General features: G+C 49.0%; 1 protein-coding gene across 1 annotated transcript; it reads right to left on the bottom strand.

Moving 5' to 3' along the window:
• Window positions 1-435: 435 nt before the first annotated feature.
• Window positions 436-22,808, bottom strand: IGSF23 (immunoglobulin superfamily member 23). The gene is made up of 5 exons (XM_002829363.5): window positions 22,601-22,808; window positions 9,934-10,199; window positions 6,325-6,478; window positions 1,754-1,818; window positions 436-797 (listed from the first exon to the last, which is right to left on the bottom strand). The coding sequence occupies exons 1-4, from the start codon at window positions 22,723-22,725 to the stop codon at window positions 1,785-1,787; spliced, it is 579 nt and encodes a 192-aa protein (XP_002829409.3). The 5' UTR covers window positions 22,726-22,808; the 3' UTR covers window positions 436-797; window positions 1,754-1,784.
• Window positions 22,809-23,219: the final 411 nt, after the last annotated feature.

The raw sequence follows: 23,219 nt of genomic DNA, 5'->3' as shown, positions 1-23,219 counted from the left end.
AGGCTGGTCTTGAACTCCTGACCTCAGGTGAGCCACCCGCCTCGGCCTCCCAAAGTGGTGGGATTACAGGTGTGAGCCACTGTGCCTGGCCTGCTATGACACATTAATCATGTAAGGTAAATAGTCAGTGGCTGGCACATGGAGAGCCCTCAACAGACAGGACTTGGACTCAGTTCTGCTACTATTATTGCTAAGCAAAATGCCATGTTAGGTGGTTCTGTGTTGGTCACAGAAGCACCGAGTGTTCCTCAAATGTGAGATATATCCCCCAGAGGAGTTTCAGCCATACTTGTGTGCCCTGTGCCTGCCATCTGTCAGGATCCTCCTATGGAGAGGTATTAAACTTGAACAGCACAAAGCTCAAAGGTTGATCTTATTTGCAAACATGCCTCTCCCACTCTCAGGAAGAGAGGCTTCATGAGAAACCACTCAGAGTGGTGGTGTTTTTATTTGATTTTTGGTTCTTTTTGAAAAAGAGAAAAGAAAAGCAGCATATGTAAAAGACATATTTTGGGGTCTGGCCAATTTCCAAGGTAAAACCTCCCCCCTGTTTTCTGAGCACTGAGCTCCCACAGACAGAGATGAGCCTCTGATGCTTTGCTTGCACAACGTGTCACAGCGATGGGACCAAGGATGGCACTGAGTCAACCCATCAGATGTTTTCTTCAGGTGTTTCAGAAACAGGGCAAAGGGAGTCTGGTTAAGTTGGGTTGTTCCCTTGAACAGAGATGTTGTAGACTTGGAAGCTATGGGATGGGGTCTTTTCCCATGTGGATAGAGAAGTACAAAGCACCCATCTGCAGAGAGAGACAGAGAACTGTGAATTCCACGTGCAGGAGGAAAGGAATTGTAAGGGCTTGGGGTGGGGGTGAAGTGTGTGGGTTGGGGAGGCTGGCAGAGAGAGCTGTGTGTACTTCCACATTTCTTCGTAGATTGCGAAAATGGCCACAGATTTTTCCCTTCCTAGCAAGAGATGGAGTCAACTTCCCCATCCCTTGAATTTGGCCAGTCATGAACTTTGGCCAATGAAGTCCTTTCTGTGGCAGAAGTGATGGCATGTCCATTTTGAGCTTGAGACTTAAGGGGCCTTGCAGTTTCTGCTGTTACTCTTGGAATCCTGCCTCTGCCATGTGAACAAGCTTGGGTCACCCTGCTGGAGGATGAGAGACAACATGAAGGAGAGGCCAGTTGTCCCAGCTATGAGGCTATCCTAGTCCAGACAGCCCCTGGGCAATCTGTCAACTGACCCCAGATGCAGGAGCGAGCCTGGCAGAGACCAGAAGAACTACCCAGCTGAGCCCAGCCCAAATGGATGACCCATGAAATTGCAAGCTAAATAAATGGCTGTTGTTTCAAGCCAGTGAATTTTGGGGAGGTAGTTTGTTACAAAGCAAATGTTGACTGTCACACCTATGGATTGCTGAAAAATTTCATAGGTCCTTATATTAAACTGTTCATTTTATTTTTTCCTGAGCTACTTCAGTGAGTTTCTTTTGCATGGAGCCCAAGAGGTTTATGAAATATAGACTTCTTGTTTAGGCGGCTTCCAGGAATTTGATGAGCTGGGCAGATGGGGTGCTGGCAGTTGGCAAAAGGAGAGAAAAGCAGCTCCTGGAGCTCTCCACAGGAGGGGAACATCTCACAGACAAATGACCAGGGAACCAGGAGGGAGGAAATCACATGTGGAGTCTCTGCCCAGAACTTCATTCTGTTCCCAAACCTAGGATTTCCTTCACACCCATCCTGGTATTACCTCTTCAGCTGACAGGAGAGTTGCCCACATTTCAGCTGCATATTCCTATTCTCTGCCTGTCAGTCCTGCAGTGGAGAGACAGAGAGACAAAGAGAGAGAGAGAGAGAGAGGGAGAGAGAATAAGAATCATCAACTGAATTATTATCTGCTCCCCAAATTAATATGTAGTCCTAACCCTCCAATGTGACTATATTTGGAGATAGATTCTTCAGACACAATTAAGAGTGGGGTCCTGATCCAATAAGACTGGTATCCTTACAAGAAGAGGAAGAGACACCAGGGATGAGCGTAGAGAAAAGGTCACGTGAGGACACAGCGAGAAGGTGGCCTTCTGCAAGCCATGGAGAGGGGCGCTATGGGACATCAAACTGGCTGCCACCTTGTGATCTGTGCCTTAAGGACATGCTCCTGCTGCAGATAAGTAGCCACACCCATGCCTTTATTTCAGCCCATTCCTTTGTTTCCCATAAGGGATACTTTCAGTTAATCTAAAATCTATAGAAACAATGCTAATGTTAATAAATACATGGGTAAATCTGTTTGAGGCTCTCAGCTCTGAAGGCTGTGACACCCCTGATTTCCCACTTCACACTTCTATATTTCTGTGTCTTTAATTCCTCTAGCGCTGCTGGGTTAGAGTTTCCCTGACTGAGCTGGTCTCGGCATGATTCTCCTGCCTCAGCCTCCCAAATAGCTGGGATTACAGGCATGTACAACCACGCCTTGCTAATTTTTGTGTTTTTAGTAGAGATGGGGTTTTACCATGTTAGCCAGGCTGGCCTTGAACTCCTAGCTTCAAGAGATCTTCCTGCCGACCTCCCAAAGTGCTGGGATTACAGGCGTGAGCCACTGTGCCCAGCCTGTTTTTAATTTTTATTTTCAATTAAAAAAAATGTTTTTTGGGACAGAGTCTCACTCTGTCACCCAGGCTGGAGTGCAGTAGAGCAATCATGGCTCACTGCCACCTCGAACTCCCAGGCTCAAACGATCCTCCCAATTTAGTCTTTTGAGTAGCTGGGACCATAGGTATGTGTTATCATGCCCAGCGAATTTTTCTATTTTTTTTTTTTTTTTGTAGAGTCATGAGTCTCGCTATGCTGCCCAGGCTGGTCTCAAACTCCCAGACTCAAGCAATCCTCCCGCCTCAGCCTCCCAAAGTGCTGGGATTACAAGTGTGAGCACCACACACAACCATATTCCTGTTTTACAGATGAGCCACCGAGGGGTTAAAGGGCTTCCCCAAATTCCACAAGGTCATGTACAGCAGAGCTGAGATGTGAATATAAGTAGCCTGGTTTCAGGTCCCTCTCCTCAACTACAAACAATGGGGATCTCTCCTGGCCCTAGGTGGGCATAGTAGGCATGCGTGGGGTTCCTGCCTAGCCCATATACACCTCTTTTCTGAGAAATGTTCCTCCTCACTGGGAGGATCAAGGCAGCCATGTCCATGACACACGGCCTCATCTGCAAGGTCACAGCTGATTGGACGAGGCTGGCTCCTTCCAGCTGATGCTCCCATTGGCCTTGTCCCAGGAGTCTGTTGCTCACAACTAAATAGGTCTTGGCCACAGGGTGGGGAAGACAGAAAGTGACCCTTCTTGCCTGCTCATGAGGGCAGGGACTTGAGGTGCCTGGGTGAGGATTTTCATGCCAGCCTGACTCCTCACCTTTCCCCTCCGTAGACTTAGATCAGGGTTCGATTCAGGGCCAGCCATTCATTTGCTGTGTGTCCTTGGGCAAGTTAATGAGTTTTTCTGAGCATTAGCTCTACTCACTTGGGAAATGAGGACAATAATAGCACCTAGCCCTGAGAGTTGGGGCTTTCGGCACCTGGTACGTGCTGAGGGGCCAGGACATCAGAGCTGCCACAATGATGAAGGCAGTCCGGGTGGCCGAGGCAGCAGCCTGGCCCTCCCTTGCCCCTAGATGGTTGTGTGCAGGACTCATAGATGGAGACCTGGCCCCAGTTCCTCCCAGCTGGTCCACAGTGCCTCCCTAAGCCACTACCACCTACAGATTTCTCTTCCTCACAACACAGATTACGGAGGTCTGTACGGTTACTGATGGTGGAAAAGGCAATGTAGATGGGAGCTAGAACAAAGTGGCAGGCAGGAGTCTAGGTTCGAATCTCTTCTCTCCAGCTGTGGGCCCTGGGCAGATCACTACTCTCTGGACTGAAATGAGATCTTCACCCCCACCACAGCCCCCTCACCTCCCCAGATCTTATGGAGATTAAATAGAGTAATGCTTGGTGGCTCATGCCTGTAATCCCAGCACTTTGCAAGGCAGGCAGATCATGAGGTCAAGAGATCGAGACCATCCTGGCCAACATGGTGAAACCCCGTCTCTACTAAAAACACAAAAATTGGCTGGGCATGGTGGCGCCCACCTGTAGTCCTAGCTACTTGGGAGGCTGAGGCAGGAGAATCACTTGAACCCAGAAGGTGGAGGCTGCAGTGAGCCGCGATTGCACCACTGCACTCCAGCCTGGCAATGGAGTGAGACTCTGTCTCAAAAAAAAAAAAAAAAAGAAAGCATGTAATAGGTGCTCAATACATGGTAAGATCAAGTTTTAAAAAAAAGTTTTTTTTTAATTTTTAGAGATAGGGTCTCGCTCTGTCAAGCAGGCTGGAGGTGTGGTGGCACAATCATCGCTCACTGCAGCCTCAAATTCCTGGGCTTAAGCAGTCCTCCCACCTGAGCTTCCCAAGTGGTGGGACTACAGGTACGTGCTACCATACTCAGCTAATTAAAATAAAAACTTTAGTTTTTGTGGAGACAGGGTCTCATTGTGTTGCCCAGGCTGGTCTCAAACTCCTAGGCTCAAGTGATCCTCCTGCCTTGGCCTTCCAAAGTGCTAGGATTACCGATGTGGGCCACCATGCCTTGCTGATGGTAAGATATTAATAGTGTTGTAGTACTAGCCAACATGTAGGATAAAATGTAAGTCAGATGCCATCCTTCCCTTGCACTAGACCCTCCACGGCTTCCATCTCACTCAGAGCAAAAGCCAAGTGCTCAGAGAGCCTACAAGGCCTTATACAAGGGTCTAGCTGCCTTCCCCTGCCTCCCTACTCCCTCTCTAACCCACATCCTACTTCTCTGCCCATTCTTCATACCACTCTGGCCACCCTGGGCTCCTCATTATTTCCTGAACAAGCCAGGCAATCCTGCCTCAGGGCCTTTGCACTTGCTGTTCCCTCTGCTGGATATGCCATTCCTCCAGACCCTCACATGGCTCCCCACTCCCTCCCTTTGTTCAAATGTCACTGTCCCAGGGAGGCCTTCCCTGACTCGTTAAATGCCACCCCACTCCACAATCTTTGTCCTGCTTCCCAGTCTCACTCCTCTCCTTAGAGCTCCTCCAACATACTATCTTTTAAAAAAGATTTATTATTATTACTTTTTTGATTCAGGGTCTCACTCTGTGTCCAGTGTGGAGTGCAGTGGCATGATCCTAGGTCACTGCAGTCTTGACTTCCCTGGGCTCAGGTGATCCTCCCATCTCAGCCTCCTGAGTAGCTGGGACTATGAGTGCATGCCACCATGCCTGGCTAATTTTTATATTTTTGAGAGAGATGACAAGATGTCTTGTCATGTTGCCCAGGCTGGTCTCAAACTCCTGGGCTCAAGTGATCCACCCGCCTCGGCCTCCCAAAGTGCTGGGATTACAGGTGTGAGCCACTGCACCTGGCGCATCCAATATACTATCTGTATTTCACTCATTCATTGTGTTTCTTGATGGTATCCCTGACTAGGATGCAAGTTTCATGAGGGCAGGGACTTTCTGCTGTTTCTTCCCTCGGTATCCTCAGTGCCTGGCACAGAGCGGTCACTCTGCAGATATGTGTAGAGAGGACAAACATAATACTTATTCCAGGCACTGCTTTAAGTTTCTTAGAAATATTCACTCACTGGACGGGTGCGGTGGCTCATGCCTGTAATCCCAGAACTTTGGGAGGCTGAGGCAGGCAGATTGTGAGGTCAGGAGTTCAAGACCAGCCTGACCAACATGGCGAAACCCTGTCTCTACTAAAAATACAAAAATTAGCCGAGTGTGGTGGTACACACCTGTAATCACAGCTACTCAGGAGGCTGAGGCAGGAGAATTGCTTGAACCCGGCAAGCAGAGGTTGCAGTGAGCCGAGATCACATCACTGCACTCCAGCCTGGGCAACAGAGCGAGACTCTGTCTCAAAAAAAAAAAAAAAGCAAAAGAAAAATTCACTCACAACAACCCAGAGAGTCAGATGCTATTATTATCATCTCCATTTTGCAGACAGGCAAACTGAGGCACAGAGAAGGGGAGTGGCTTGCCCACAGCCTCACTGCTAGTAAGTTACGGAGCTGGGACTTGAAGCCAGACAGCCCAGCTCTAGTGTCCTCTTCTATCTCTTTGTTGCTGTGATCCCATTTTGGAAACCAATGAGTCAGATGTGCTCCTCAGGAGTCCCTATCACCCCCACAATGGGAGTGTTGGTTTCATCTCTGTTTCCTTGTTGAGCCAGCTCTGTGCCCCACGGGGGCTGAGTGGATGTTGCCCAGTGGACGGGGGTGAGGGATGGAGATACCTTAGGCTCTGGATGATGGTGAAACACATGCCTCCAATCAGTGCCCCGGCTCCCAGGATCCCAGCTGCAAGGAGCCCGATGGCAGAGCCTCCTGACAGGGACAGAGTGGGGTCCGGCTCCATGGGTTCTGCTTCTGTGGGCTGCACGATGGGTTCTGGGGACCAAGGAGGGGTGAGATTGGAGGAGCCATCTGCCCGCCCTCCCTGTGCACCCCTCCCTCCTGCCATTCCCCCTCCCAAGTGTCTGTTCAATCCATCCTTCTCTTCCATCCTCCAGGTCTCTGGCCCCCTCTCCTCCCTGCTCTCCTGCCCTAGTCCAGCGCCCATCCACCTTCCTACCACATGGAAGCCAGGAGGATCTTTCTAAAGCTCACACCTGACCCTGTTCCTCCCCTGCTCAGAACCCTGCTGTGGCTCCCCAGCACACTGGGGCAGAAGTCAGTTTCTCACCTTAGCCTTCGAGGCCCTGCCACCTGGCCAGCCTCATCTCTCTCACTGCCCTGCCTTTATAGCCATGCAAACCTGGATTCCACTCAATTTTCCAAGCTCATCCCTTTCTTTCTCTCTTGCCTCCAGGCCTGTCCATGCTGCACTCTTTCTCTGGAATGCCATCTCTCTCTCTTGGCTTGCATAATTCCTTTTTCTTTTTTTTTGAGACAGAGTCTCCCTCTGTAACCAGGCTGGAGTGCAGTGGCACAATCTTAGCTCACTACAAGCTCCACCTCCTGGGTTCCAGTAATTCTTGTGTCTCAGCCCCGCTGGTAGCTGGGATTACAGGCACATGCAACCATTCCCAGCTAAATTTTGTATTTTTAGTAGAGACGGGGTTTCACCATGTTGGCCAGCCTGGTCTCAAACTCCTAGCCTCAAGTGATCCACTTGCCTCAACCTCCCAAAGTGCTGAGATTACAGGAATGAGCCACTGTACCTGGCCAGCTTGCATAATTCTCAGCTCAGGTGTCCCTTCTTCCAGAAAGCCCTCCTTAACTCCTAGGCTGAGTCTTATAGCTCTCTGGGCTCCCCCATCCCAGCCCTGCCCACTCTGGTGATCACTGTCTGTGGACACTGGACTGTAAGTCTTGTGAAGGCAGGGCTGCAGCTGTCTTGGTCACCAGAGTGTTCCCAGCTGTGTGGGCTGGCCACAGAGCAAGTGCTCATAAACATTTCCTGGGCAGTTGATGAATGAGCAAAGGGGGCTTGGAAGTATTGTCCTTCTCAATGAATATCAGGGTCACTAGGTGCTATAAGATTTACATTTTTTTCCCCCAGTGCATCAGCCCTGAAGCTTCCACTGGACCCTGGCCAGGGAGGTGAGGTGGTTCTCTGGGACCCAGCCAAGCTGAGATTCCCATCACCCCTTCCATTCCATGTCCCAGCTCTGAACTTTGACTCATGCATTCTTTGCTACCCCAAATACCCTCCCTCTCTTCTCTCCTGGCCAGTTCCTCTGCATACCTCTAGTTCACTCCAAGCCATGGTAGTCCATTTTCATACTGCTATGAAGTAATACCCGAGACTGGGTACTTTATTAAAAAAAGGAGGTTTAATGGACTCCCAGTTCCACGTGGCTGGGGAGGCCTCACAATCATGGCAGAAGGTGAAGGAGGAGCAAAGGCATGTCTTACATGGCGGCAGGCAGGAGAATGTGTGCAGGGGAACTGCCTTTTGTAAAACCATCAGAACTCGTGAGACTTATTGACTATCACGAGAACAGCATGGGGAAAACTTGACCCCATGATTCAGTTACCTCCTTCTGGGTCCCTCTCATGACACATGGGGATTATGAGAGCTACAATTCAGGATGAGATTTGGGTGAGGACACAGCCAAACCATATCACTGTGTGTCCCTCCATGAATAACACACTAAAAGCAATATTCACCGTAATAGCTGCTATTCAAGGCACCTGCTGCCTGACAGTTGTTCTGGCAAACTCAGTCACCCCTTGTTTTTGTTCCTTATAACAAGCCTGTAGAGGTATATAGGATTACCTCCATTATACACATCAGGAAACTGGGGCTCAGAGAGGGGAAGTCACTTGCACTAAGTTACCCAGCCAGGAAGGCATGGGAACAGGGACTGAACTGAGTTTTGACCAGGTCCCAGACCACTTCTCTGATCTCAACAACTTGCTGTCATTTTGATTGCCTCCTAGGGCTCCATATACCAACTGTATATGGTAATAGCTACAATTAATAATGACAATGCTAATTGCAACAGTGATATTGGCTCACGGTTATTGAGCACTCATTAGTGTTCGATAGTGCTAGACATTATTGTTTTAAGCTATTGACCTGCTTATCTCATTGAATGCTCACAACTACACACTGGGATAGGCACTATTATCTTCCCAGTGTTATAGATGAGGAAACTAAGGCACAGAGAAGTCAAGGCACTGGCTCAGAGTCACACAGCCAGGGATTCAAATTCCAAAGCCATTGCTTTGAACCACTCCTTAGATGATGACAATGGTGATTTTTTTTTTTTTTTTTTTTTGAGACAGTCATCCTCTGTCACTCAGGCTGGTGCGCAGTGGTGTGATTACAGCTCACTGCAGCCTTAAACTCCTGGGCTCAAGTGATCCTCCCATTGCAGCTGGGACTACAGGTGGCACCACCATGCCTGATTAAATTTTTTAGCTTTTTTTTTTTTGGTAGAGACAAGGTCTCACTATGTTGTCCAGGTTGGTCTCTAACTCCTGGGCTCAAGTGATCCTCCTGCCTCAGCCTCCGAAAGTGCTGGGGTTACAGGTGTGAGCCACTGCACCTGGCCCACTGCTTAGATTTTGATCTGCATTTTTTGCAGGTATGTGCTGACACTCAGAGAGGCAAAGAGGCTTCCCATGTTCATGTAGCCAGCAAATGGTTGGAGACAAGGACCCAGGTAGCCTGGTCCAGATCCTAAGCTGGGCTTTCATCATAGTTAACCTCTTTGAGCCTCAGCCTGTCATCTGAAAATGGCCTAATTGGCTGGGCGAGGTGGCTCATGTCTGTAATCCCAGCAGTTTGGGAGGCCAAGATGGGTGGATCACTCGAGCCTAGGAGTTCGAGACCAGCCTGGACAACACAGTGAAACCCCATCTCTCCTAAAAATACAAAAATAGGCCAGATGTAGTGGTGCATGCCTGTAATCCCAGCTACTCAGGAGGCTGAGGCATGAGAATCACTTGAACCTGGGAGGCAGAGGTTGCAGTGAGTTGAGATCACACCACTGTACTCCAGCCTGGGTGACCGAACAAGACTCTGTCAAAAAAAAAAAAGAAGAAGAAGGAGGAAAAGAAGAAGAAGAAGAAGAAGAGGAAGAGAAGAAGGAAAGAAGAAGGAAGAAAGAAGAAGAAGAAAGACGAAGAAGGAAGAAGAAGAAGGAGGAGGAGGAGGAAAAGAAGGAGAAGAAAGAAGAAAGAAGAAGAAGAGGAAAGAAGAAAGAAGAAGAAGAAAGTGGCCTAATAATCCACAGTCCACCAGGTGGATGGAACATTGGAATGACATTTTGCCTATAAAGGGTCTCACAGGGGACTGCTCATAGTAGGTGGCTCAATGGAATCAGAGAGGCTGCCACAGGCTGGAGGGGTGCAGGGCTCTTGGGTGGGTTGGGGTGGGATGGGGGACTCACTTGGCAGTGAGATGGTCACAGGCTCGGAGACCAGCTGTTTCTTGCTGTTCGTGGCTATGCACATGTAGGTGCCCAGCTGCTCCCAGGACAACCGTCGGATGAACAGCTTCTCTCCCATCCCACAGGGCACCCCATTGAAGGTCCAGCTCAGCACGGGCTCAGGGTCCATTGTCACCACCCACTGCAGGATCACAGAATAGTTGAGCTCACTCTGGATGACTCCCCGGATAGCAGCTGGGAATGTCTTCAGTGGCATTAGTTGGAGGCTGTCTGTGCAAACAGGGAACAAGGCCACAAGAGTGGAGACCACTCAGAAAAGCTGGGCATTTCTTCTGCCCACCATAGAGATGTCCATTCTTTCATGTGTTCATTCATTCATTAATTCACCCATGAATGTGTTTGAAGAGCCTGGTCTGTGCCCAGTGCCCCCAGTCCAACCCCTTGCCCTTCCCACTTCCAACGGCCAGCACCTGCATCCTGTTGCCTGAGGACTTTCACTGGTGGCCAAAGCCTACTCTGCCCATGGAGGCAGCAGGCTGGAAGTGCTGGGGTATAAGCACATCAGGGAGCAGCCCTCCACAATGCCAGGACAGGTTGGTGTATAAATTCCCCAGCTCCCTCGCTGCTATGTGGGATAACTCTGCAGAGTCGTTCCACACCAGGGCCTGAGTTCCCCAAAGGGACTGTGCTCCAGTTACCCATAGTAACCAGCTTGGGAACACAGCTTTTATTATTTCCTGCCTTCTCTGCCTAACTTCCCCACTCTCTAGTTCCTTGCACCTCCCAAACAGACTATCTATCCTCGAATCCTCGCCTCTGGATCTGGGTGAACCAAATCTAGGACTCTAAGGCTCTAGGACTCGGGGGCTCAGCAGTGATTAAACAGACACAGTCACTGCCCTCATTAAACTTACGATTGAGTGAGGAGGGGGTCAACAAACCGACAAATATATATAGTGGTGGTAAGAGCTGTGAGGAAAACTGCAAAGGGCTGTGGGGTTGGACTGGGGGTGGGGTAAGCCCGTTTCAGGTAAGGTGGGTCAAGGAGGACCTCTTTGAGGAGGTTATGTTTGAGCAGAGTCCTGAAGAAGCAGAGGAAGGAGCCATGTGGATTCCTAAGAAAAAAATGTTCTAGGCAGAGGGAACAGCAAGTAAAAGGCCCTGAGGTGGGTGTGAGCCAAGGCGGGCATAGAGATGAGGGAAAGGGAGAGAGGGCTGGGAGAAGAAGTCAGAGAGATAATGGGAGCAGATCATGCTGGGGTTTCCTGGGCCAGGGTGAGGACTCTGATTTTGACTCTGAGTGCAGTAGAACCCATGGGAGGACTGCGCAGAGGAGGGACGTGAGCTGGCTTAGGTTTGAACAGGCTCACTCTGGCTATCATGTGAGAACTTGACTTTAAGTTTGCAGGAGTGGAAACAGCCCATTGAGGAGGTGACCCAAGAGGTCCCCACTTCTTGTCTGCATTTTTCAGGTGAAAGGCTCTGAGGTTTGGGGCTCATTAAGGCCAGGCTTCGTGGTCAAGTAGGGACACATCTGGGATTTGAACTCCCAGACTGTGCTGCGAACTTCCACTTAGAGCTGATTTCTGATTTCAATGCAATGTTATAAGTGAAAAGAATTTTAGCACCAGAGAGCTCACGGAAGGCTTCCTGGAGGAGGCGTCTGAGTTAAGCCTTGAAGGAGGAGAAAGAGCCCACTAGGTATACAGACAAGAGGCAATGTAACAGCCACCTGGATTGGGCTCTTTTTTTTTTTTTCTTGAAACGGAGTTTTGTTTTTTCATCCAGGCTGGAGCTTGGCTCACTGCAACCTCTGTCCCCCAGGTTCAAGCAATTCTCCTGCCTCTGCCTCTCTATAGCTGGATTATAGGCACCCGCCACCACATCCGGCTAATTTTAGTATTTTTAGTGGAGATGGGGTTTCACCATGTTGGCCAGGCTGGTCTTGAACTCCTGACCTCAGGAGATCCACCCGCCTCGGCCTCCCAAAGTGCTGGGATTATGGGTGTGAACCACCATACCCGGCCATGGATTGGGCTGTTACTATGAGCCAAGCACACGTGTTAATCCATGGCTTGTTATACTGCACGCGAGACCCATGCCCAGGTGTCTAAATCATTTAGTAGACTGTGATCAACATTCAAAACATGAAAAGAAATATTATAGAAAACATCAGAGAGCATTACTCATAGTAATGACTGTTACTACACTTGCCTTTTGGTTAGTTGTGGGATATACTGGGCATGATGTGAAAAGCATTTCTTATGAAAGCCACTGGATTTATTCATTTAATTCTCACAACAATCCTATGAAGTAATTATTATTATTCCTTTTTTTTTTTGAGACAGAGTCTTGTTCTGTCACTCAGGCTGGAGTGCAGTGGTGCAATCATAGCTTACTGCAACCTCCAACTCCCGGGCTCAAAGGCTCCTCCAGAGTAGTTGGGATTACAGGCATGCACCACTACATCCAGCTATTTTTTGTAGAGATGGGGTCTCACCATGTTGCCCAGGCTGGTCTTGAACTCCTGGGCTCAAGTGATCCACCCACCTTGTCCTCCCAAAGTGCTGGGGTTAAAGGTGTAAGCCACTGTGCCTGGCCTTATTCCCATTTTGATGAGAAAAGGAAGGCTCAAAGAAGTCAAGTCCTTTGAAACAAACAGGGCTATTTTTTCTTTTTTTGAGACAGGGTCTTGCTGTGTCCCCCAGGCTGGAGTGCAGTGGCAAGGTTACAGCTCACTGCAGCCTCAGCCTCCTGGGCTCAAGGGATCCTTCCATCTCAGCCTCCTGAGTAGCTGGGACTATGGGCGCACATCACCAGGCTTGGCTAATTTTTAAATTCTTTGTTGAGATGGGGGTCTCATCATGTTGCCCAGGCTGGTCTTGAACTTCTGAGCTCAAGCAATCCTCTCACCTCAACCTCCCAAACTGCTGGGATTACAGGTGTGAGCCATGGCACCTGGCCAGGGCTAACATTTACTTGCTCTTTGTCAGGCATTGTTGTAGGCATTTAGCACAGATTAACTCAGTTACTCCTCACAGTCACCCTATGAGGTAGGTTCCGCTATGACCTCATTGCACAGATGGGGAAACTGAAGTGTAAAACAGAAAGTTACTTTTTTGCAGGGACTCAGGGGCATAACAGATGGTGGAGGGACTTGATCCAGGGAGTTCTGGCCGCACAGCCTGCACCACCGAGCGTGAGTTCCTGCAACTTCTCTCTTTAGAAAGGGCCCTTCGGACTGAGAATGGCATAGGCGAAGGTGTGGAGCCAGGCCTTGAGAAGAATTAGCCTTCAGGCCGGGCACGGTGGCTCACGCCTGTAATCCCAGCACTTTGGGAGGCCAAGGCAGGTGGATCACCTGAGGTCAGGAATTCGAGACCAGCCTGGCCAACACGGTGAAACCCTGTCTCTACTAAAAATACAAAAATTAGTCGGGTGCGGTGGTGGGCGCCTGTGATCCCAGCTACTCAGGAGGCTGAGGCAGGAGACTCGCTTGAACCCGGGTGGTGGGGGTTGTAGTGAGCCGAGATCGCACCACTTCACTCCAGCCTGGGCGACACAGCGAGGCTCCATCTCACAAAAACAAAACAAAACAAAACAAAAAATTAGTCATCAAATCACAGAAATACAGATGGATGAACCTCAGCGGTCCATAAATTCTCTGGGAGGGGAGTAAAAACCCCTCTGCACAGAAGCGGGGTTCTAAGCGCGATCCTCCCTTTGCATTGTACCATGGAGATGTTGCCGGGCTGGAGAGGCAGCACAGAAGGAGAGAGGCTCCAGGATCAATGAGTCGTCATATGACCTTTGCTCAGCCCTTTGTTCATCACATGACCACAGGCCATTGATGTCACCTCTCTGAGCCTCAGTTTCCCCACCTGTGCAATGGGTTGCTGCTCAGAGATGCTGCTTCTTGGGCTGCTGGGAAATCATTCAGTGTCTGGCATATCAAGAATGCTCAGTGAACTGGCTCCCTTCGCTATTTTTTTTCTTTGAGATGGAGTCTCTGTTGCCCAGGCTGGAATGCAGTGCCGCAGTCTTGGCTCACTGCAACCTCTGCCTCCTGGGTCCAAGCAATTCTCCTGCCTCAGCCTCTCGAGTAGCTGGAAATACAGGTGTGTGCCACCATGCCTGGCTTAATTTTTTGTGTTTTTATCAGAGATGGGTTTCGCCATGTTGTCCAGGCTGGTCTCAAAGTCCTGGCGTCAAGTGATCCACCTGCCTCAGCCTCCCAAAGTGCTGGGATTACGGGCGTGAGCCACCATGCCCAGCCTCCCTTCAGGCTTGCTTTCCCGTGTTTACTCTGGCTGGCCTCTCTGCAGGAACACTTTTCCCTACTTTTCACTGGGCAAATTCCTGCCCATCGTACAGGTCCCAGCTCAGGCTTCAGGAAGCTCTACTGGCCCTCCGGGGCTGTCAGACACCTTCTTTGGTTCCCACATCTCCCTGGCTGCAATGTCAGCATCAACCAGGACAGAGAAGGCACGAAAGAGGTATTTGATGCGCACTTAAAAAGTCAGCTGTGGGAAAGTCCTGTGGCATAGAAATCTGAAGGTCACTCCTAAAGCCCATTGTCAGCCCGCTTCAACCAAAACTCCACCTGCCTCCCTCTGTGACACTGAAATGCCAATGGCCTCATCTGTCCCATGGCCTGTACACTGCTCTACTCTCATTGTGTCAAACTCACCAGCATCTCCCTTACCCCTCCAGTGCTTGTCCACGTTGTTCCTGCTGCCTGGAACAACCTTCCATATATTTATCGGCTAACTTCTATTTTGCTTCAAATAAAATTTTAAATGTTACTCCTGCAGATAAACTTTCTGACCCTACACTTGGAATTGTTCATTTAGTGTCTGTCTCCCATGATAGATTGAGAATTCCACAGTGGGAGAGACCAACTCTGTATTGTTCACTGCTGAATTCCTCCTCCTCCAGGAAGTCCTCCCAGATACCTCAAAGGGGCCAGGTGCTCTCTGGGCTCCCACAGCCCTGTGGGTTCCACCCAGCCCAGCCCTGCCAACTCTGGGTCACCATTATCTGGGGATGGGTCTGTCTTCCTCCCTGGACTGTGAGTACCAGACTGGGAGGAAGAGGCCAGGGCTGTCTCAGTCCCTGTTTTGTCTCCAGCCTTGCCCAGTACAGGGTAGGTGCTGATGGCTTGTTGAATAAATGGATAGCAAAATGTTCCCGCTCCCCCAAGCCTCCCCTCAAAGCCCCAGCCCTCCTCGCCCATATCACTGTTCCTAGGGAATGAACCCCTTTTCTCCACACCCATTCATGTGCCTACTGTGGAGCTGGGAGCCCATATGGAGTGGGCTGATTAGCACTTTGGGAGGCCGAGGTGGGTGGATCACGAGGTCAGGGGTTCGAGATCAGCCTGACCAATATGGTGAAACCCCGTATTTATTAAAAATACAAAAATTAGATCATCCCTGGATGATCTAGAGGCCAAATACATTGGGTTGGAAGGAATACTTGGCTAAACCCTTTGGGATTCCAAGGGGTGGGGGTAGGGGTGAGCCCCAAAGGCATTCTCCACTAGCAACCTGTGGCAGAAAGTGCTGGGTGGCTGCCAACATCTCTTTTTTCCTTCTTTGTTTAGTCACAAAATCCCACATTTTAGCTAGGCAGATGGCTGCCTGGAATAAAGTCTACATTTTTAGCTCTTGTTGCAACTAAGTATGACCAAGTGACTAGATTCCAGCCAATGGGGTGTGAGCAGCCACTATGCTGGGCCTTAAAAGGAAGGCATTTTCACCTCCTTTTTCCCCTCTCTGGTATGTTGGTTGGAATGCAGACGTTATGGGAGTCACCTTGGATCCCATAGATGGGACAACACCCTGTCAATAACGGAAAAACTCGAAGGACCCTACATCTTGGCACCATGGAGCCACTGTATCATCCTTAAACTGCTTACGCCAGACCGTTACGGGAAAGAGAAATAAACTCCCATCTTGCTTCAGACACTGGAATTTTTTTTTTGAGACGGAGTCTCACTCTGTCGCCCAGTTTGGAGTGCAGTGGCATGGTCTCGGCTCACTGCAACCTCCTACTCCCAGGTTCAAGCGATTCTACTTCCTCAGTCTCCTGAGTGGCTAGGATTACAGGCGCCTGCCACTATGCCCGGCTAATTTTTGTATTTTTAATAAATACGGGGTTTCACCATGTTAGTCAGTCTGGTCTCAAACTCCTGACCTCGTGATCCGCCCGCCTCGGCCTCCCAAAGTGCTGAGATTACAGGCGTGAGCCATCATGCCCGGCCGACACTGGAACTTTTTGAGTCTTTGTTAGAGCATCAGAATCTGAACCCTAACTAAGTTGATCTCTGTTATGAACTGAATTGAGTCCCTCACCAAACATATATGTTGAAACCCTAACACCTAGTACCTCAGAATGTGACCGTATTTGGAGATAAGGTCTTTAACGAGGTGATTAAGTTAAAATGAAGTTGTTAGGATGGGTCCTAATCCAACCTGACTGGTGCCCTTATAAGAAGAGGAAGTTTGGACACACAGAGAGACACCAGGGATGTGCACACACAGAAGAAAGACCATGCAAGGACAGAATGAGAAGGCACCCTTCCGCAAGTCAAAAAAGAGAGGCCTCAGAGGAGATGAAACCTGCCAGCAGCTTCATCTTGCAATCCATCCTTCAGAACTGTGAGGGAATAAGTTTCTGTTGTTTAAGCCTAGAGTATTTTGCCCGAGCCGACTAAGACAGTCTCTGGACTATCTTCTAAAAGGAGGATGGGTCTGGTTACTCTCAGGGCTTTGTTTTCCTAATTCAGATAAGAAAGTTTGAGTCCAGGTGATAAAAATATAGATGACGTTGAAGGCTGCTACCAGACCTTCTCTACCTTTCCCAAGTGATGATGAATGTGTATCTCATGAATGTCTGTTGCAAGTCTTGGCTGTTATAATTTGGATATTTATCCCTGCCAAAATCTCATGTTGAAAAGCGATCCCCAATGTTGGTGGTGGGGCCTGGGTAAAGGTGTTTGGGCCATAGGGGTGGATCCCTCATGGTTTGGTGCTGTCCTCATGGTAGTGAATTCTCATGAGATCTGATTGTTGTAAAATGTGGCACTGCCTCTCTGACTCTCTCTTTCTCTTGCTCCTGTTCTCATGGGAGACACCTGCTCCTCCTTTGCTTTCACTATGATTAAAAGCTCCCTGAGGGCTCCCTAGAAGCTGAGCAGATGCTGGCATCACGCTTCTGCCTATGGAACCATAAGCCAATCAAACGTCTTCTTCTTTTTTTTTTTTTTTTTTTAATAAATAACCCAGTCTCAGATATGTCTTTATAGCAATGGAAGAACAATCTAACACAATGACAAAAAATAGCCACAACACATTGCAACTCCTCTCCTTAAGAGGTGGGGCCTATTTCCCTCCTGTTGAAGCTGGGCTGGCCATGTGACTTGCTTTGACCAATAGGAGGTGGCAGAAGTGATGGTGGTCAGTTTTGAGCCTGGGCCTGAAGGAATTTTGCAGCTTTACCTCTTGTTCCTCTTTCATTGCTGAGTGAACAAGCCTGGGATAGCCTGCTGGAGGTTGGGAGGCCATGTGGCCCTCTCATCCCCATCACTCCAGCCACCAGCTGGTCCATGGCCAGGCACATGAAGGAGGTCATTCTGGACCAGCCAACACCCAGACACCCCAACAGGTGACCACAAGAACTGTCCAGCTAGATTAGTGATTGATGTTTTAAGTTTTGAGGTGGTTTATTGGGGAGCAAGGATAACCAGCACACAAAGTGTTCTGGTGGGCTCTTCTGGGGTCCAGTGGGTCTGCTTTCTGAGAAGTCAGCCCCTCCCACTGTGGGGCCCCACTCACTCTTGACATGGATCTGCTCTGTCACACTCCTGCGTCCCCTGCTGGTTTCCAGCACGACGGTGTAGCTGCCCGAGTCCTGAGCCGTCACGTTTCTAATGACCAGGCTGCCTTGGGTTCCCAGCATCTCCCGGCCAGTGTGAGCAGGTCCTGGGAGGCCCTCCGGGGAGAATATCATGGCTGCTGGCTGGGCATCATACCCTCGGAACCAAGACGTGGTGAGAATGCCTTCAAGGCTTCCGGGGACAGGAAGGTGGACACTGGCTCCTTCGGTCAAGGTGTTCAGCTGTGCTGAGAAGGGCAGCTCCGAGAAGGCAGAGCAGGTGCAGGATGTGAGCAGGGTGCCTTGGAGGAGCAGGGAAGGAGGAGGAGAAAAGGGGAGCAAGTGAGACCAAAGGTGAAATGCTGTCCCTGCAAGTGATCGTTCCCAAGCCACTGAGAGTGAGTGTGGAGCATCAAGAATTGATGATGACAGTGGCAGTAATGATAAAAGTAGAGTAGAAATAACAGAGAACATTCACTAGCACCCACCACAAGCCTGACTCTGTTCTAAGTGCTGAATGTGTATCAAATCATTGATTCTTTTCCTTGACCCCATGAAGCACACACTTATATTATACTGGATGTTGCAAAAATTGGTTTTCTACCCTTCTCTGCTCCACTCTGCTGCCTGAAAGGCTGACTTCTCTGAGCTGTGTTGTTGGGGTCCCCTTACCTTTTGCTGCTGGTTGGTTTCTGTCAGTGGGCATGTTGGCAGAAAAGGAGAGGGGAGTAAGCTTGAAGGGATTAGTCCTACAGTTGGCTGGGTCCTTCTGTTCCAGCCCGCAGCTCCTGTTGAGTGTCCCTCTCCATATACCACTAATGTCTTCTGGTTCTGGGATCTGCTTTGCTCCATTTACTCCTACCCAACCCCTCACCCAACATTTTCTCACCACCTTATTTTGAAATAATAATGGGTTATAAATCAATGTGAATGGTACATTTTTAAAGGGTGACATAATGTTTGTTCTGGGCACTGATTAAGTTATAACCTTGCCTCTGTTTTTCTTTTTAAAATTAACAAATACAAATTGTATATATTTATGGTGTACAATGTGAAGTTTTAAAATACGTATACATTGTGGAATGGCTAAATTGAGCTAATTAACATATGCATTACCTCATGTACTTATTTTTTTGTGGCGAGAACACATAAAATCTACTTTCTTAGCCAATAATTTACTCATTTAAAGTGTACAATTCAAGAGCTTTTAGTATACTCACAGAATTGTACAACCGTCACCACAATCAATTTTAGAAAATTTTCATCACCCCAAAAAGAAACTCTGTGTCTCTTGGGCACCACACCCTAATCCTTTCACTCCTGATAGGAATTTTTTTTTTTTTTTTTTTTTTTTTTTAAATATAAGAGTAGGCTGGTGTGTTGGCTCACACCTGTAATCCTGCACTTTGCGGGGGCGGGGGGGAGGTGCGCGGGGCAAGGCTGGAGGAGTACTTGAGCCAGAAGTTCAAGAGTAGCCTGGGCAACAGAGTGAGGCCCTGTCTCTACAAAAATAAAAAGTTCGCTGGGCACGGTGGCATGCGCCTGTAGTCCCAGCTACTTAGGAAGCTGAGGTGGGAAGATTCCTCAAGTCCAGGAGTTTGAGGTTTCAGTGAGCTATGATCCTGCCACTGCACTGCAGCCTGGGTGACAGAGCAAGACCTTTCTCCCTCTCTCTCTCTTTTTTTCTCTCTCCCTCTCTCTCTCTCTACATATATGGTATTACTCATATATACTCATATATATACATATATATTTATTTCCATTTTTATAGCATAAAACTTAGACACCTAGAAATAAACACTATGTTTTGGAAACTTTTACTATTGTTTTTCAAGCTTTATGCTTGTTATTGTTTCTATTTCTTTCTTCTTTTTTTTTTTTTTTAAGATGCAGTCTTGCTCCGTCGCCAGGCTGGAATGCAGCGGCACAATCTCGGCTCACTGCAAGCTCCACCTCCCGGGTTCAAGTGATTCCTCTGCCTCAGCCTCCCGAGTAGCTGGGACTACAGGTGCGCGCCACCACGCCTGGCTAATTTTTTTGTATTTTAGTAGAGACAGGGTTTCACCATGTCAGCCAGGATGGTCTCAATCTCCTGACCTCGTGATCCGCCTGCCTGGGCCTCCCAAAGTGCTGGGATTACAGGCGTGAGCCACCACGCCAGGCTGTTTCTATTTCTTTTAAACAAAAAGTAGAATTATGTTCAGCAATTCTTACAAGGCATCACAAAAAACAACCTCTGTTCCTCATTATAGAATAATTTGGAAAGTAAAGTAAAAAGCAGTAAAACAAATCCTTAAGCCTAATACTCAGATAACCACTTTGGGGAGTATATTTTCTTTGAAGGTTTTTCATAATTTTTAAAATTAATTTTTAATCACTCAAGAGCTTCTCCTTAGGAAAAAAAAGTAGACCCATATAAAGCCAAATATCCCTTTGACCTCCACCCCTACGCTTGTCCTGGTCACACTCTCCAGGTACCTGCTGTTATCAAGAGAACATTTTGTATTTACAGAGTTGAAGTTCGTTGCACCGTGGCTTTGTTTTCCTTTGGACAATGTTTTGTAAGCTCCCCCACCTCACTTTGCAAACATGTTGTAAACCACTTTCTAAAAACTGGTTGCTATTTTATCCAGTGGCACAGCCAATTCTCAAAGTACCCCACCCTCCCCGCCCCCAGGAAGATCCAGCAACACACAGCATACCCTGTTTCCATCACAAAACTACAGCAGCCTAGGAGAAACTTTCCAACCTCCTTTTCTTTCCTTCCTCCCCTCTGCCCTGCACCCTGAGAGAGGCCTCAGACAACAGCTCTGATGAAATAGGGAAGAGGCCCACCACATCCCTTTCCTCCTTCCAGTGTGACACCTGCTTGAGCTGGGGACAGAGCAAAGCTTTGAACTAGGTGGACTTTGGGGTTTTAAAATTACACGGAACTGAACTTTTTTTTTTTTTTTTTTTTAAAGATGAAGTTTCGCTCTTGTTGCCCAGGCTGGAGTGCAATGGCGCCATCTGGGCTCACCGCAACCTCCGCCTCCCGGGTTCAAGCAATTCTCCTGCCTCAGCCTCCCGAGTAGCTGGGATTACAGGCATGCATCACCACACCCAGCTAATTTTCTGTTTTTAGTAGAGACGGGGTTTCTCCATGTTGGTCAGGCTGGTCTTGAATTCCTGACCTCAGATGATCCGCCCGCCTTGGCCTCCCAAAGTGCTGGGATTACAGGCGTGAGCCACTGCACCCGGCTCAGAATTGAACTTTATTTATTTATTTTTTTTGAGACGGAGTCTTGCTCTGTCGCCCAGGCTGGAGTGCAGTGGCACGATCTCGGCTCACTGCAAGCTCCGCCTCCCGGGTTCACGCCATTCTCCTGCCTCAGCCTTCCAAGTAGCTGGGACTACAGGCGCCCGCTACCAGGCCCGGCTAATTTTTTGTATTTTTAGTAGAGACGGGGTTTCACCGTGTTAGCCAGGATGGTCTCGATCTCCTGACTTCGTGATCCGTCTGCCTCGGCCTCCCAAAGTGCTGGGATTACAGGTGTGAGTCACTGCGCCCGGCTCAGAACTGAACTTTTAAGACCTGGATAAGGAAGCAATTCATTCAGTATCTGAGAGGCAGATGTGTGTGGTCTCTGGAAAGTGTGGTCTGGGAAGCCAGCCCATCTGGCTTCAAATCTTCAGTCTGCCACTTCCAAGTGTGTGACCTGGAGAGGGCACATGACCTCTCTGAACCTCAGTTTCCCCTTCTGTGAAATAGGGATTCTATAGCTCTGATCTCAAAGAGTTGTGATAAGAGGTAAATGTTACTATAGGAAAGCACTTAGAACGGGCTGACAGGCTGGGCGCAGTGGCTCACGCCTGTAATCCTGGCACTTGGGGAGGCCGAGGCAGGAGGATCGCTTGAGCCCAGGAGTTCGAGACTAGCCTGGGCAACATAGTAAGACCTCATCTCTACTAAAAATAAAAAATTAGCTGGGTTTGGTGGTGCATACCTGTGGTCCCAGCTACGCAGGACGCTGAGGCAGGAGAACGGCTTCAGCCCAGCAGGTTGAAGCTGCAATGAGTCATTACTGGGCCACTGCACTGTAGCCTGGACAACAGAGCAAGACCTTGTCTCAAAACAAAACAAAACAAAAAAACAAAAACCCCAAACAGGCTGGTATATAGATCTATTAAGTTACAGTGACCTTCTATTACGGCTGTTATTATTTTATGATTGTTATTATTTATATTTATTATTACTAGGTTGTGGATTGCTGGGGTGAGACAGGGCATTCTGGTGGAAGGGGGCTGGGCTGGGGTCCCAAATTCTGATCCTGCCCCTTGCCAGCCCTGATCTTGGGTAGGTGACCTGGTCCCCTCTTTGCGCCTCACTTCCCTTCTTCCTAAAAGAAGCCAACAGGGTCATCTCTTGTGGCGGAGTGGCCTTCGAGAGTTCTCATGAGTTGGGTGCCTGAGCTGCATGGGCCTCAAACTGACAGGGTCAAAGCTCTGAGTGGGGGCGACTTGGACTTGTAAGGAGACTCTTTCCTCCTTTTCCCTGGCCCGTGGTGAAGCCGTTGTCTCCAACGCACCTGTTAAAAGCAGCTTCCTCCAGGCAGTGGTGTGGCCGGAGCTGACGTCCAGAGGACCCCTCATCTCGTGTTCTGTCCAGGAACTGTGCAGAGAAGGTCTCCTTATCACACATGGGGTCTTTATAGACCTGTACAGTCGCGTCTGCAGCCCCGGCCCCGCCCTGCAGGACCCTGCTCACGATGACCATGCCCTACCCTGGCCAGTTCCCCACATGACTTACACCAAGTTGGCTGGGAAGTCACCTCCAGCCGCATCCTTCTCTAGCACCAGGTCAGTGGTGGTGGTGGGTGGGAACCAGGCTGGGACAGGGTTCCTGGAAAGGGGGCTCTGAGGTTTTGCTCTCATTCTCTCACTGTACAATCCCTGCTGGGAGATGGAGGGAAAAGTAGAATCGCCCGCTCCTATCACTCACATCGAAGGCAAGGAATGGCCAAAGGTCAACCTGGTAAGAGGTGACGGGGCTTTCTGCTGGCCTCCTGACTTCTCTCCTGGACTCTGAACCACAGCTTTTCTCCTCTGTAAAATGGAGGCGTTAATAATAGTGCCTGCCCCAGAGTCAGACGGGGCCGTGGACACAAGGTGCTTGGAGTAGTGCCTGGTCACGTAGTAGGCGCTCAACGAATGGCAGTCACTATGAAGTCAATGCTAATTATAATTTGGTGTCTAGGATGTCCTGGAGGCATGTTTAGAATCCCATTATCAGGAGCTTGCTCAGACTATATCCTGAATTTTAGATTCCAGAAGGATAAGCTACACTAGCTCCTTTTTCCTCACCCTTCTCACTCCCCAGGTCCATTCTTTCCTCCTCAAATTAATAACTATATTGGTCAAACTAATAG

The sequence above is a fragment of the Pongo abelii genome, chromosome 20 (assembly GCF_028885655.2).
Source record: "Pongo abelii isolate AG06213 chromosome 20, NHGRI_mPonAbe1-v2.0_pri, whole genome shotgun sequence".
NCBI lineage: Eukaryota > Metazoa > Chordata > Mammalia > Primates > Hominidae > Pongo > Pongo abelii.
This window is presented reverse-complemented; position numbering and strand designations above follow the sequence as displayed.